This window comes from Salmo salar, chromosome 14, assembly GCF_965601325.2.
Source record: "Salmo salar chromosome 14, fSalSal1, whole genome shotgun sequence".
Classification (NCBI taxonomy): Eukaryota; Metazoa; Chordata; class Actinopteri; order Salmoniformes; family Salmonidae; genus Salmo; species Salmo salar.
The window spans coordinates 80,834,151-80,850,000 of NC_138304.1; the positions used below are offsets into that span (position 1 = coordinate 80,834,151).

General features: G+C 47.9%; 1 protein-coding gene across 8 annotated transcripts in view; it reads right to left on the reverse strand.

Moving 5' to 3' along the window:
- The window catches only part of LOC106570261 (receptor-type tyrosine-protein phosphatase U), a 326,028-nt gene that overhangs the window by 55,915 nt on the left and 254,263 nt on the right, over window positions 1-15,850 (reverse strand). For 6 of the 8 annotated variants that reach the window (XM_014142384.3, XM_014142380.3, XM_014142383.3 and 3 more), the window contains exons 15-18: window positions 15,603-15,741; window positions 13,209-13,238; window positions 12,417-12,577; window positions 4,471-4,658 (exon numbers count right to left, since the gene is read on the reverse strand). In XM_014142384.3, the coding sequence (XP_013997859.1) occupies window positions 4,471-4,658; window positions 12,417-12,577; window positions 13,209-13,238; window positions 15,603-15,741 (518 nt within the window). The remainder of the gene's footprint in view (window positions 1-4,470; window positions 4,659-12,416; window positions 12,578-13,208; window positions 13,239-15,602; window positions 15,742-15,850) is intronic. The other 2 variants (XM_014142386.3, XM_014142381.3) reach the window with 1 other exon arrangement.

Sequence of the window (15,850 nt, forward strand, 5' to 3'; positions counted from 1 at the left end):
GCTGATATTGCACTTCTGCATCTGCGGTGAAAGGTGGCAGAGTTGGAGCGGTGTTTGTCAGACCATGAGACATCCCGAAAATCGGTCTTCTCACAAAAACGTCTGTAGCATCTGAACGGTTTGACCTATGTAAAGGGGAGGCTCTCACGAACACGATGGTGGTCTCTGTTTTTCTCTACGACCCCCACAAGTGTCAGGGGACTTGTCTGAAGAAGATACAGTCAATGTGCCAACTTCTGTTTGTAGCGTCCGAACCATTTGGGCTACAATCTAATGTGAACCCACTGTGGAAAGGGGAGATTCTCATGAATATATTTTGCTCTACGTCCCTCAAAATTGTCATAGGACTCTTCTGAATGTAACCGGTACCGTTTTTTTTTATTAATGGAAGGATGAAGATCGTCTTGTTCCTGCCCAAAAAAGGGGTTAAATACAGTATGTGTAAAACAGAACAATATACACTGCTCAAAAAAATAAAGGGAACACTAAACTAACACATCCTAGATCTGAATGAATGAAATAATCTTATTAAATACTTTTTTCTTTACATAGTTGAATGTGCTGACAACAAAATCACACAAAAATAATCAATGGAAATCCAATTTATCAACCCATGGAGGTCTGGACTTGTAGCCACACTACAGGCTGATCCAACTTTGATGTAATGTCCTTAAAACAAGTAAAAATGAGGCTCAGTAGTGTGTGTGGCCTCCACGTGCCTGTATGACCTCCCTACAACGCCTGGGCATGCTCCTGATGAGGTGGCGGATGGTCTCCTGAGGGATCTCCTCCCAGACCTGGACTAAAGCATCCGCCAACTCCTGGATGTGCTCAATTGGATTCAGGTCTGGGGATGGGCGGGCCAGTCCATAGCATCAATGCCTTCCTCTTGCAGGAACTGCTGACACACTCCAGCCACATGAGGTCTAGCATTGTCATGCATTAGGAGAAACCCAGGGCCAACCGCACCAGCATATGGTCTCACAAGGGGTCTGAGGATCTCATCTCGGTACCTAATGGCAGTCAGGCTACCTCTGGCGAGCACATGGAGGGCTGTGCGGCCCCCCAAAGAAATGCCACCCCACACCATGACTGACCCACCGCCAAACCAGTCATGCTGGAGGATGTTGCAGGCAGCAGAACGTTCTCCACGGCGTCTCCAGACTCTGTCACGTCTGTCACATGTGCTCAGGGGGAACCTGCTTTCATCTGTGAAGAGCACAGGGTGCCAGTGGCGAATTTGCCAATCTTGGTGTTCTCTGGCAAATGCCAAACGTCCTGCACGGTGTTGGGCTGTAAGCACAACCCCCACCAGTGGACGTCGGGCCCTCATACCACCCTCATGGAGTCTGTTTCTGACCGTTTGAGCAGACACATGCACATTTGTGGCCTGCTGGAGGTCATTTTGCAGGGCTCTGGCAGTGCTCCTCCTGCTCCTCCTTGCACAAAGGCGGAGGTAGCGGTCCTGCTGCTGGGTTGTTGCCCTCCTACGGCCTCCTCCACGTCTCCTGATGTACTGGCCTGTCTCCTGGTAGCGCCTCCATGCTCTGGACACTACGCTGACAGACACAGCAAACCTTCTTGCCACAGCTCGCATTGATGTGCCATCCTGGATGAGCTGCACTACCTGAGCCACTTGTGTGGGTTGTAGACTCCGTCTCATGCTACCACTAGAGTGAATGCACCGCCAGCATTCAAAAGTGACCAAAACATCAGCCAGGAAGCATAGGAACTGAGTAGTGGCCTGTGGTCACCACCAGCAGAACCACTCCTTTATTGGGGGTGTCTTGCTAATTGCCGATTATTTCCACCTGTTGTCTATTCCATTTGCACAACAGCATGTAAAATGTATTGTCAATCAGTGTTGCTTCCAAAGTGGACAGTTTGATTTCACAGAAGTGTGATTGACTTGGAGTTACATTGTGTTGTTTAAGTGTTCCCTTTATTTTTTTGAGCAGTGTATTTCCTGAGATTTCGTATATCTACCAGATATAGGACTAATATTGCAAAACCTTGTTTCTTATGATAAATATTTTGACTGTCCTTTTTGCCATTTATGAATGTGTTATTCAATGGGTTTCTCTGGGCTATAGAGGTAAAGGCCAAATTCAAAATTGTATCAAATCATTGTTAAAATATATTTTTGGATACCTTATTAAACTACTACTCTTGCCCAGAAACGAGAATATGCATATTATTAGTAGATCTGGATAGAAAACACTCTAAAACTGTTTGAATGGTGTCTGTGAGTATAACAGAACTCATATGGCAGGCAAAAACCTGAGAAGATTCCAAGCAGGAAGTGGCCTGTCTGAGAATTTGTAGTTCTTCTTTTGATTCTCTATCAAAACTACAGTATCTGTGGGGTTACGTAGCACTTTCTAAGGCTTCCATTGGCTCTCTAAAGCCTTCAGAAAGCGGATTGAGGCGTCTTCTGTCTCTGGGCAGAGTATAGTAGCTCAGTTTGTCAGTGGTCTGCCTGGTGACAAAGAGATTGGATATGCGCTTTCACGCGACCATGCTGTTTTTCTCAACCCAATTGAGATGGTTTGGAATGAGTTTTTTACTGGTCCTGGGCCAGCGTTAATGTCGGACCCTGCACACAAAATAAAATAAATGAATGTGCCTGAAAACAATAGGCTAGGTGGATTTCAACTCATCATTGCCACATTATATGGGACGTGCAAATTCATGCTCTCTCCTGCAGTGTAAAGAAATTTGACTGCAACAACAGTGCACACAACACCCACGCACCCAGGTTCCAAGAGACGGGACAGCAATATTTCCCAGTCGTCACTCACTTTGTGACTGACAGGCGCTTGTCCTATCAATAGATCGCTAAAAGATGCATATAGTTTATTCTAGTGGGAGAGGGCTTGGCAGACATTTTTCTGGCTAGCGAATTGAAAAGTACCATTGTTAATTTAAGTGGAAAAAGTATTAGGCTGAAATGAGTCTAATCAGGTGTATGGCCGACAGCCGGCACTAGTGGAAAACACTTTACAATGGCGGCGGTAGCGTCCATGTTGTGGCACGTTCACGCGTACCAACGCTAAGTCAGGCTTATCTCCTGGCTGCGTCACCAGGCACATCCAGGCGCTACAAACCCGGCTCACTAAGACCCTCATCAGCTCCGGCCCAATCGCAGCGTGGGGCGGCCGTCCACCTACAGCGCAGGGACAGGGGCAGCATGCTGATCAGAGGATTACACCTGCACCGCGCTCCTACACAGGTAATACCATACCTAATCCTGTTTAGAGAAGACATGATGCCTCTCTCATTCTTCTTCTCTCTCTCCTTCCCTCTTTCCTTTTCACTTTCCTTCTCACTCTCCTTATAGCAGAGCCTGACTAACATTGAACCAGCCCATAGACAGACTTTTTTGCACGCTTATATCATGCATCAGGGTCTCAGCTGCTGATTGTCAGAAGGAAATTCTCTTTGTTTCAATCAATGTTCTTTATCTCCCTTGAAGCCCCGAAGCTGAACCTAGCAGGCATAGCTGGTTGAAATGATGTCAACTGGTTCTAATCCAGTGATGTATATAAATCATTGTTGTAATCTGGTTTGTAATGACATCCTTTCAACCAGTTTTGCCTGCTGGGCAGAAGCCCTGAGGAAGATTGGATCTAACCTGACAGTCTAACCAGTTGGTTGTAATCTGGTTATGGCTATCTGACTTCAGCCTTGTTCTATCTGAGCCAGTCTAGAAGCCCTGTAGTGCCATTTATAAACTCCCACTGTCCTTTGCGGCATGCCTGATCAATGGCCGCCTCAGCAGCCCAGTGGGAAATAAGGGTTATGAAGTCCTACAGCCATTCTCACACTGATACATACATCACACGCACACGCACACACACACACACCAGTCTCCCACTGATCTTTCCTTCATCTCCTTTATTTCTCCAGGCGACAGACGGGAGCGACTGAGGGAGCAAGACGGGAGGAGAGGAAAAGCGAGTGAAAAAGCAACCATGGTATTGATTTCAGAAGGGGGAATTTGTTGGGCCCTCAGGGGGTGGGATTACTGAATCGAAAAGCACATCTGGAATCCTGGAGGTTTGGATTCAGGTACAAATACAAGCTAAATGCTACTGGGTGAATAGAGGGATTTTGAAGTAAATCACAAAGAGAACAATATATTTATTTTTTTGAAAGCCATTTAATGAATATACTCTTGGTAATAATACAAATAGATCTGAAAGAGATATGAGAAGAATGAAATAGCTTTACATTGAGAGATGTTATAAAACAGCCACTATAGGTATATATTGAATGCTGCTTATTAAAATAAGCCTCCAGCAGCAGCCTACTGAACACACAAGCCATTGGACTCAGAGATGAGAAATTACATTAAAATGCCTTCTGTCTCCAAAATTACATCATTGAATCCCAATGGATGCTACAACATCTTCATTCTTTACTCTCTCTCTCTCCCCCCTTCCCAGACCCCTCCCTCCCTCCTCTTACCTCATACTCCTGTTTGAAGCCATATCCCTCTCCAGTCTTCATCTGGTTGATGTGTTGGAGGAGGTCTGCCACCCTGACCGCGGGGTGAAGTTGACCCGTGTGGTACGGAGAGCTCTTCCTACGACAGTGGCGTCGAGGGGAACCACCCAACAAGCTGCTGGACTCGTTCACTGAACTCCTCTGTTCGTCTAGAGGAGACATACACATGCATTAACACGGCATGCACGCAAGACACACACACACAAAGATGGATACCCAGACATATACACAAAGACGGACACAAACGTACATACACACGTGTTAACCATTACACAAAATAACATATGTTATATAAGTGCCAGTATATGCTATTCTATTCAAGTGTGTGGCTCAGTGAATGACTGAAGGTCAACCTCCAACTGCTCAACACAACACCCACTAAACTGAGACTCTGCTCTGTCCGTCAGGAAGCTCAAGAAAAAGCATGTATCTCTATGGAGACATATTGTATGTATGTATTGACTGGCAAGACAGAATATTTAAATCGTTAGAAACGAGACAGACAGACAGACAGACAGACAGACAGACAGACAGACAGACAGACAGACAGACAGACAGACAGACAGACAGACAGACAGACAGACAGACAGACAGACAGACAGACAGACAGACAGACAGAGAGAGAGAGAGAGAGAGAGAGAGAGAGAGAGAGAGAAGGACGACGGATATTCACAGAGAAGTAAACACAACTAGAAAGTCTGAAAAACTGAAGATGGTACTTTATCTTAGCAGTTTGTGTATACAGGGCACAGAGGGAACAGGCTGTAGCCCAGAGAGTGTACTTGAAAGTGTGTATATACTAGGTGGCACAGAGTCTACACAATAGTGTACTTGATGCCCTTCCAGACTCCCTCTGCCTACCCAAGGACGTCAGAGGACAAAAATCAGTTAACCACCTAACCGAGGAACTCAATTTAACCTTGCGCAATACCCTAGATGCAGTTGCACCCCTAAAAACTAAAAACATTTGTCATAAGAAACTAGCTCCCTGGTATACAGAAAATACACGAGCTCTGAAGCAAGCTTCCAGAAAATTGGAACGGAAATGGCGCCACACCAAACTGGAAGTCTTCCGACTAGCTTGGAAAGACAGTACCGTGCGTATCGAAGAGCCCTCACTGCTGCTCGATCATCCTATTTTTCCAACTTAATTGAGGAAAATAAGAACAATCCGAAATTTATTTTTGATACTGTCGCAAAGTTAACTAAAAAGCAGCATTCCCCAAGAGAGGATGGCTCTCACTTCAGCAGTAATGAATTAATGAACTTCTTTGAGGAAAAGATCATGATCATTAGAAAGCAAATTACGGACTCCTCTTTAAATCTGCGTATTCCTCCAAAGCTCCGTTGTCCTGAGTCTGCACAACCCTGCCAGGACCTAGGATCAAGGGAGACACTAAAGTGTTTTAGTACTATATCTCTTGACACAATGATGAAAATAATCATGGCCTCTAAACCTTCAAGCTGCATACGGGACCCTATTCCAACTAAACTACTGAAAGAGCTGCTTTCTGTGCTTGGCCCTCCTATGCTGAACATAATAAACGGCTGTCACGTGTTTCTTCATCTTACGATGATATAGAGAAATCGTCGTCTGAGAACGTGGACCAATACGCAGTAGAGTTGGTGCTCATCATCTTAATTTATTAAATAACGTTGAACACGAGAAAACGAATGACAGTTTTGCAGGCTATACTAACGCAGTGCAAAAACAATCTCCCACAAAAGACAAACACAAACACACCCTCATATATGGGACTCTCAATCAAAGGCAAATAGACAACACCTGCCTTCAATTGAGAGTCCCAACCCCAATGAACCCAAACATAGAAACAGACACACTAGACTCAACATAGAATACATGAAAATCAAACAGTGCCTAAAAACCCCGGAATACCTAAATCAACTGCCCTACAACAAACACACCACCCCTAACCACATAAAACAAATAACCTCTGCCACGTCCTGACCAAACTACAATACCAATTAACCCTTAGACTGGCCAGGACGTGACAGTACCCCCCCCCCCCCCCCCCCCCTTAAGGTGCTAACCCCGGAAGCACCTTAAGAAAAACAACAACCCCAAACAACAACAACAACAAAAAATAAATCCCCCTACTAAAGGGAGGGAAGGGAGGGTGGCTGCCGTCAACGACGGCACTGTGCTACACCCCCCCTCCCCAACCCACCTATATCTGGAGGTGGCTCCGGTTCTGGCCGTTCCAGGCAGTCGGTCCACTCTGGCAGACCCGGGGTACAGTCGGGCCACTCTGGTAGACCCGGGGGGCAGTCGGGCCACTCTGGCAGACCCGGGGGGCAGTCGGGCCACTCTGGCAGACCCGGGGGGCAGTCGGGCCACTCTGGCAGACCCGGGGGGCAGTCGGGCCACTCTGGCAGACCCGGGGGGCAGTCGGGCCACTCTGGCAGACCCGGGGGGCAGTCGGGCCACTCTGGCAGTTCCGGGCAGTCTGGCCACTCTGGCAGTTCCGGGCAGTCTGGCCACTCTGGCAGTTCCGGGCAGTCTGGCCACTCTGGCGGCTTCTGACTAGCGGGCGGCTCTGGCGGCTCCTGACTGGCGGGCGGCTCTGGCGGCTTCTGACTGGCGGGCAGCTCTGGCGACTGTTGACTGGCGGGCAGCTCTGGCGACTGTTGACTGGCGGGCAACTCTGGTGACTGTTGACTGGCGGGCAACTCTGGTGACTGTTGACTGGCGGGCAGCTCTAGTGACTGTTGACTGGCGGGCAGCTCTGGTGACTGTTGACTGGCAGGCAGCTCTGGTGACTGTTGACTGGCGGGCCGACGCACTGTCAGCCTGGTGCGTGGTGCTGGTACTGGGGTCATCAGCCTGAGAACACGCACCTCCAGGCTAGTGCGAGGAGCGGGAACAGGACGAGTCTTACTGGACTGACGCACCTCTGGGTCCGCACGAGAGGCAGGAACCGGAAAGACTGGGCCATGGAGGCGCGCAGATGGCCGTGATCGCATCGCCTGCACAGCCCGTCCTGGCTGGATGAGACTAGTAGCCCTGCATGAGTGGGGTGCTGGTGCAGGGCGGACTGGGCTGTGCGTGCATATAGGCGAGATATTGCGCACCTCCGCGAAACACGGCGCTCTCCACCTCCTACGCTCCACCATGTACTCACGGGTAGCTGGCTTATGGTTCCTCCTAGACCTAGCCAAACTACCCGTGTGCCCCGCCCCAAAAAAATATTGGGGGTGCCTCTCCGGCTTCCTCGCCATGGCTTCAAACCGCCGCCTCTCAGCCTTCGCCTCCTCGATCTCTTCCCGTGGGCGACGGTATTCCCCAGCCTGATGCCAAGGTCCAGCCCCGTCCAGAACTTCCTCCCAGGTCCATCTCTCCCGCCAGTCCAACTCGACATCCCTTTTTCTCTGCTGCTTGGTCCTTTGTTGGTGGGAGATTCTGTCACGTGTTTCTTCATCTTCCGATGATATAGAGAAATCGTCGTCTGAGAACGTGGACCAATACGCAGTAGAGTTGGTGCTCATCATCTTAATTTATTAAATAACGTTGAACACGAGAAAACAAGAAAACAACAAGAACGACGAATGACAGTTTTGCAGGCTATACTAACGCAGTGCAAAACAATCTCCCACAAAAGACAAACACAAACACACCCTCATATATGGGACTCTCAATCAAAGGCAAATAGACAACACCTGCCTTCAATTGACAGTCTCAACCCCAATGAACCCAAACATAGAAACAGACACACTAGACTCAACATAGAATACATGAAAATCAAACAGTGCCCAAAAACCCCGGAATACCTAAATCAACTGCCCTACAACAAACACACCACCCCTAACCACATAAAACAAATACCCTCTGCCACGTCCTGACCAAACTACAATACCAATTAACCCTTAGACTGGCCAGGACGTGACAACGGCTCTTTATCCACCGGATGTGTACCAAACTCACTAAAAGTGGCAGTAATAAAGCCTCTCTTGAAAAAGCCAAATCTTGACCCAGAAATTATAAAAAAACTATTGGCCTATATCTAATCTTCCATTCCTCTCAAAAAAATTTGAAAAAGCTGTTGTGCAGCAACTCACTGCCTTCCTGAAGACAAACAATGTATACGAAACGCTAAAGTCTGGTTTTAGACCCCATCATAGCACTGAGACTGCACTTGTGAAGGTGGTAAATTACCTTTTAATGACGTCAGACCGAGGCTCTGCGTCTGTCCTCGTGCTCCTAGATCTTAGTGCTGCTTTTGATACCATCGATCACCACATTCTTTTGGAGAGATTGGAAACCCAAATTGGTCTACATGGACAAGTTCTGGCCTGGTTTAGGTCTTATCTGTCGGAAAGATATCAGTTTGTCTCTGTGAATGGTTTGTCCTCTGACAAATCAACTGTAAATTTCGGTGTTCCTCAAGGTTACGTTTTAGGACCACTATTGTTTTCACTATATATTTTACCTCTTGGGGATGTCATTCGAAAACATAATGTTAAATTTCATTGCTATGCGGATGACACACAGCTGTACATTTCAATGAAACATGGTGAAGCCCCAAAATTGCCCTCGCTAGAAGCCTGTGTCTCAGACATAAGGAAGTGGATGGCTGCAAACTTTCTACTTTTAAACTCGGACAAAACAGAGATGCTTGTTCTAGGTCCCAAGAAACAAAGAGATCTTCTGTTGAATCTGACAATTCATCTGGATGGTTGTACAATCGTCTCAAATAAAACTGTGAAGGATCTCGGCGTTACTCTGGACCCTGATCTCTCGTTTGAAGAACATATCAAGACTGTTTCAAGGACAGCTTTTTTTCCATCTACGTAACATTGCAAAGATCTGAAACTTTCTGTCCAAAAATGACGCAGAAAAATTAATCCATGCCTTTGTTACGTCTAGGTTGGACTACTGCAATGCTCTACTTTCCAGCTACCTGGATAAAGCACTAAATAAACTTCAGTTAGTGCTAAATACGGCTGCTAGAATCCTGACTAGAACCAAAAAATGTGATCATATTACTCCAGTGCTAGCCTCCCTACACTGGCTTCCTGTTAAGGCAAGGGCTAATTTCAAGGTTTTACTGCTAACCTACAAAGCATTACATGGGCTTTCTCCTACCTATCTTTCCGATTTGGTCCTGCCGTACATACCTACACGTACGCTACGGTCACAAGACGCGGGCCTCCTAATTGTTCCTAAAATTTCTAAGCAAACAGCTGGAGGCAGGGCTTTCTCCTATAGAGCTCCATTTTTATGGAATAGTCTGCCTACCCATGTGAGAGACGCACTCAGTCTCAACCTTTAAGTCTTTACTGAAGACACATCTCTTCAGTAGGACCTATGATTAAGTGTAGTCTGGCCCAGGGGTGTGAAGGTGAACGGAAAGGCTGGAGCAACGAACCGCCCTTGCTGTCTCTGCCTGGCCGGTTTCCCCTCTTTCCACTGGGATTCTCTGCCTCTACCCCTATTACGGGGGCTGAGTCACTGGCTTACTGGTGTTCTTCCATGCCGTCCCTGGGAGGGGTGCGTCACTTGAGTGGGTTGAGTCACTGACGTGGTCTTCCTGTCTGGGTTGGCGCCCCCCCTTGGGCTGTGCCGTGTCGGAGATCTTTGTGGGCTATACTCAGCCTTGTCCCGGGATGGTATGTTGGTGGTTGGAGATATCCCTCCAGTGGTGTGGAGGCTGTGCTTTGGCAAAGTGGGTGGGGTTATATCCTACCTGTTTGGCCCTGTCCGGGGGTTTCATCGGATGGGGCCACAGTGTCTCCTGACCCCTCCTGTCTCAGCCTCCAGTATTTATGCTGCAGTAGTTTATGTGTCGGGGGGCTAGGGTCAGTCTGGAGTATTTCTCTTGTCTTTTCCGGTGTCCTGTGTGAATTTAAATATGCTCTCTCTAATTCTCTCTTTCTTTCTTTCTTTCTTTCTTTCTTTCTTTCTTTCTTTCTTTCTTTCTTTCTTTCTTTCTCTCTCTCGGAGGACCTGAGCCCTAGGACCATGCCTCAGGACTACCTGGCTTGATGACTCCTTGCTGTCCCCAGTTCACCTGGCCGTGCTGCTGCTCCAGTTCCAACTGTTCTGCCTGCAGCTATGGAACCCTGACCTGTTCACCGGACGTGCTACCTGTCCCAGACCTGCTGTTTTCAACTCTCTAGAGACAGCAGGAGCGGTAGAGATACTCTCAAAGATCAGCTATGAAAAAGCCAACTGACACTTACTCTTGTGTTACTAACTTGTTGCACCCTCGACAACTACTACTATGATTATTATTATTTGAACATCTAGGCCATGTGCTGTTATAATCTCCACCCGGCACAGCCAGAAGAGGACTGGCCACCCCTCATAGCCTGGTTCCTCTCTAGGTTTCTTCCTAGGTTTTGGCCTTTCTAGGGAGTTTTTCCTAGCCACCGTGCTTCTACACCTGCATTGCTTGCTGTTTGGGGTTTTAGGCTGGGTTTCCTCCACGTGCCTGTATGACCTCCCTACAACGCCTGGGCATGCTCCTGATGAGGTGGCGGATGGTCTCCTGAGGGATCTCCTCCCAGACCTGGACTAAAGCATCCGCCAACTCCTGGACAGTCTGTGGTGCAACGTGGCGTTGGTGGATGGAGCGAGACATGATGTCCCAGATGTGCTGAATTGGATTCAGGTCTGGGGAACAGGCGGGCCAGTCCATAGCATCAATGCCTTCCTCTTGCAGGAACTGCTGACACACTCCAGCCACATGAGGTCTAGCATTGTCTTGCATTAGGAGGAACCCAGGGCCAACCGCACCAGGATATGGTCTCACAAGGGGTCTGAGGATCTCATCTCGGTACCTAATGGCAGTCAGGCTACCTCTGGCGAGCACATGGAGGGCTGTGTGGCCCCCCAAAGAAATGCCACCCCACACCATGACTGACCCACTGCCAAACCGGTCATGCTGGAGGATGTTGCAGGCAGCAGAACGTTCTCCACGGCGTCTCCAGACTCTGTCACGTCTGTCACATGTGCTCAGTGTGAACCTGCTTTCATCTGTGAAGAGCACAGGGCGCCAGTGGCGAATTTGCCAATCTTGGTGTTCTCGGCAAATGCCAAACGTCCTGCACGGTGTTGGGCTGTAAGCACAACCCCCACCTGTGGACGTCGGGCCCTCATACCACCCTCAAGGAGTCTGTTTCTGACCGTTTGAGCAGACACATGCACATTTGTGGCCTGCTGGAGGTCATTTTGCAGGGCTCTGGCAGTGCTCCTCCTGCTCCTCCTTGCACAAAGCCGGAGGTAGTGGTCCTGCTGCTGGGTTGTTGCCCTCCTACGGCCTCCTCCACGTCTTCTGATGTACTGGCCTGTCTCCTGGTAGCGCCTCAATGCTCTGGACACTACGCTGACAGACACAGCAAACCTTCTTGCCACAGCTCGCATTGATGTGCCATCCTGGATGAGCTGCACTACCTGAGCCACTTGTGTGGGTTGTAGACTCCGTCTCATGCTACCACTAGAGTGAAAGCACCGCCTGCATTCAAAAGTGACCAAAACATCAGCCAGGAAGCATAGGAACTGAGAAGTGGTCTGTGGTCACCACCTGCAGAACCACTCCTTTATTGGGGGTGTCTTGCTAATTGCCTATAATTTCCACCTGTTGTCTATTCCATTTGCACAACAGCATGTGAAATGTATTGTCAATCAGTGTTGCTTCCTAAGTGGACAGTTTGATTTCACAGAAGTGTGATTGACTTGGAGTTACATTGTGTTGTTTAAGTGTTCCCTTTATTTTTTTGAGCAGTATATATATATATATATATATATTGTAATCGTTGTAGGAGGCACAGACTTAGCCTACAGAGTACTAGTTGTACTCTCTTTCTCTCTCTCTCTGTAGGAGGCACAGGGTTAGCCTATAGACTAATGTACTATTAGTTGGGCTCAGGGTGTTCTTGGTTCTTACTCCGTGTGTTGCAGGCATGGGCGTCCATGAAGGAGTTAGCTGTGCGCTCGTCCTGCTGCAAGGTGCTCTGCTCTGTCATGCTGCAGTCCAGAGAACCTAGCTTCCTGGTCTTCTCCTGACGGTACGACATGGCTGCCTTGTTCAGCGCTACCTTCTTCCTGCTGGGGAGAGGAGAAGAGAGGAGGAGGGAATATAAAAAGGAGGGAAGAATAAGAGAGAGATCGAAATAAGGAGACAGCAAGGAGATGGGGAAACGAGTGGAGGGGGAGTTGAGGTCAAGGAGAGGGAAACGAGTGGAGGGGGAGTTGAGGTCAAGGAGAGGGAAACGAGTAGAGCGGGAGTTGAGGTCAAGGAGAGGGAAACGAGTAGGGGGGGTTGAGGTCAAGGAGAGGGAAACGAGTAGAGGGGGAGTTGAGGTCAAGGAGAGGGAAACGAGTAGAGGGGGAGTTGAGGTCAAGGAGAGGGAAACGAGTAGGGGGGAGGTTGAGGTCAAGGAGAGGGAAACGAGTAGGGGGGGTTGAGGTCAAGGAGATGAGATTGGAAAGAAGGGAAAACATAAGAGATTGAGTCGAGGAGAGGGAGATAAAGGGAAGGTTTTGTGATAATAGCAGGAGGCCCAGAGAGAGCGAGAGTGTGTGAGAGAGAGGAGAGATATGAGAGGTATATAGGGGATGAGGTGGAGGAGATGCTTATCTCCTATGAGTGTCATCTTCCAGGACTACAGAGGGAAAGCAGGTGAAGATTGCGCCAGAATGAAAGGGTGGAGGGAGAGACTAGGGAGGAGTCACTTACGGGTAGTAAGAGTAAGAATAGAAGTCCCTTCTGATTAGCATGGAGAAAGGAGGAGAAGATAGATGAGGAGAGAGAGAGAGAGAAGAGAAAGAAAACAAAGAGAGGTGAAAGGAGGAGCCATGGTTAGTGAGGTGGCCTCCAGCAAGGCAAAATAAAAATGTCCATTATTAAATGTTGAAATGTAAAGGTAATTGCCAAAATAATGGAAACACTTGAGTGAATGAGGGATATAAAGTATATTGAAAGCAGGTGCTTCCACACAGTTATGATTCCTGTGTAAATTAAACAATTAACTTCCCATAATGCTTGGGGTCATGTTTAAAAATACTGGGCAGGGCCATTATCTTGGCTAACATGGGTAATTCCCCAGCTATAGGTTGACAATGCCCCCATCCACAGAACACGAGTGGTCACTGAATGGTTTGATGAGCATGAAAATGATGTAAACCATTTGCCATGGCCATCTCAGTCAACAGATCTCAAACCAATTGAACACAATGACAGATTCTGGAGTGGCGCCTGAGACTGCGTTTTCCACAACCATCAACAAAACACCAAATTATGGAATTTCTCGTGGAAGAATGGTGTCACATCCCTCCAATATAGTTCCAGTTGCTTGTAGAATTTATGCCAAGGTGCATTGAAGCTGTTCTGACTCGTGGTGGTCCAACGGTCTATTAAGATGTTTATGTTGGTGTTTCCTTTATGTTGGCAGTTACCTGTATATGAATGGCGGAAAGGCAAGCGACCATGGAGTAGCAGATAACATGTAGTACAACTGTGTGGTGTGGTGCCAGTGCAACAACCTCTCCCTCAATGTGAGCAAGACAAAGGAGCTGGTCGTGGACTACAGGAAAAGGCGGGCCGAACACACCCCCATTAACATTGACAAGGCTGTATTGGAGTGGGTCGAGAGTTTCAAGTTCCTTGGTGTCCTCATCACCAACAAACGATCATGGTCCAAACACACCAAGACAGTCGTGAAGAGGGCACGACAACACCTTTTGCCCCTCAGGAGACAGAAAAGATTTGGCATGGGTCCCCAGATCTTCAAAAAGATCTAGAGCGGCACCATCGAGAGCATTCTGACCGGTTGCATCACAGCCTGGTATGGCAACTGCTCGGCATCTGACCGTAAGGCTCTACAGAGGGTAGAGCCAAGCTTCCTGCCATCCAGGACCTATATACTAGGTGGTGTCAGAGGAAAGCCCCAAAAAATGTCAGAGACTCCAGTCACTAGAGTCATAGAGTGTTTTCTCTACTACTGAACAGCAAGCGGTTCCGGAGTGCCAAGTCTAGGACCAAAAGGCTCCTTAACAGCTTCTACCCCAAGCCATAATACTGCTGAACAATTAATCAAATGGCCACTGACTATTCACATTGTTGATTAAGGGCTTGTAAGTAAGCATTTCACGGTAAAGTCTACACTTGTTGTATTCGGCTCATGTGACAAATAAAGTTTGATTTAATTTGACATTGACTGGGTTCCTAGCTAAATAGATTGCTTAATATGCCAGGGAGCACCGGTACACATACAGCTGTCAACCAAGGTACAGTTAGTTCCACGTTCTACTGGTGGTTGGTTGGCTGGTTGCCATTGTGTTTACATAATCAACCACTTTCGGGCACTACGACTCTTCTCCTTGTGACGTCCAACCCTGCTTCGCTGACGTGTATCCCAGCTCCACTCCCTTCATCATGCGGTCATTCTATCCGAAAGGCAATAACAACCTTCCTCTCCAATTAATGGCTCAACCACAGCCACTGTGTTCACTGTGCACTGCACACCAACCCAGATACTGCTATTATATCTGCTTTGACTTGAAAGGACAATGGGATATCATGGCCCTTGATGAAATACTATACTACACACTGAGTGTTATTCTGCTAATATAACGGCAGAGGAAAGGGTGAGAGAAGAGGAATAGGAGAGGAGAGTACAGTACTGCCAAACAGTATTTCCTGGTGGAACTTGGCCAATGATGCTGGAGTGTATAGTTTCTGGGCTAGATGTGTTGCAGCCAATAAAAAAAATATTTATACGGAAAGCTTGGCAACTATAACTGCACCATGTTTCACGAATAATAGCGTGCCATGTGTGCAGTTTTGGAAGTAATATACTCCCCATTACCTGCCTAACTCCTAATTGAATGAAGTTGGACTAAGCCTGCCAAGAGGTGATAGAGAAATTCCTTCCCTAATAGGATCCATTTAGTCAAAGGCAGCTCTCTGGACTACCTCATGATCAGAATCCCTGTCCACACACACACACACACACACACACACACACACACACACACACACACACACACACACACACACACACACACACACACACACACACACACACACACACAAACCTCCACTCACCCATACCCCTACCCCTCCACTTACCCCTTCTTGACGACGATGACGATGGCCCCCAGCAGCAGAATAAGGACCACCAGTCCCCCAGCACAGGCCCCCAAGATCAGACCCATGTCCTCTGCATGTTGGGACACCTCCAGGGTCCTCTTATGGTCCTTACAGGCACCTACAGGGGAGAGGCAACGCTGTGTTAGCCTGCTGAACTAAAGCCAGCTGAACAGACCCCTTTTATGGTCCTTACAAGCAGCTACAGAGGAGAGACAAGTTAGAGTGAT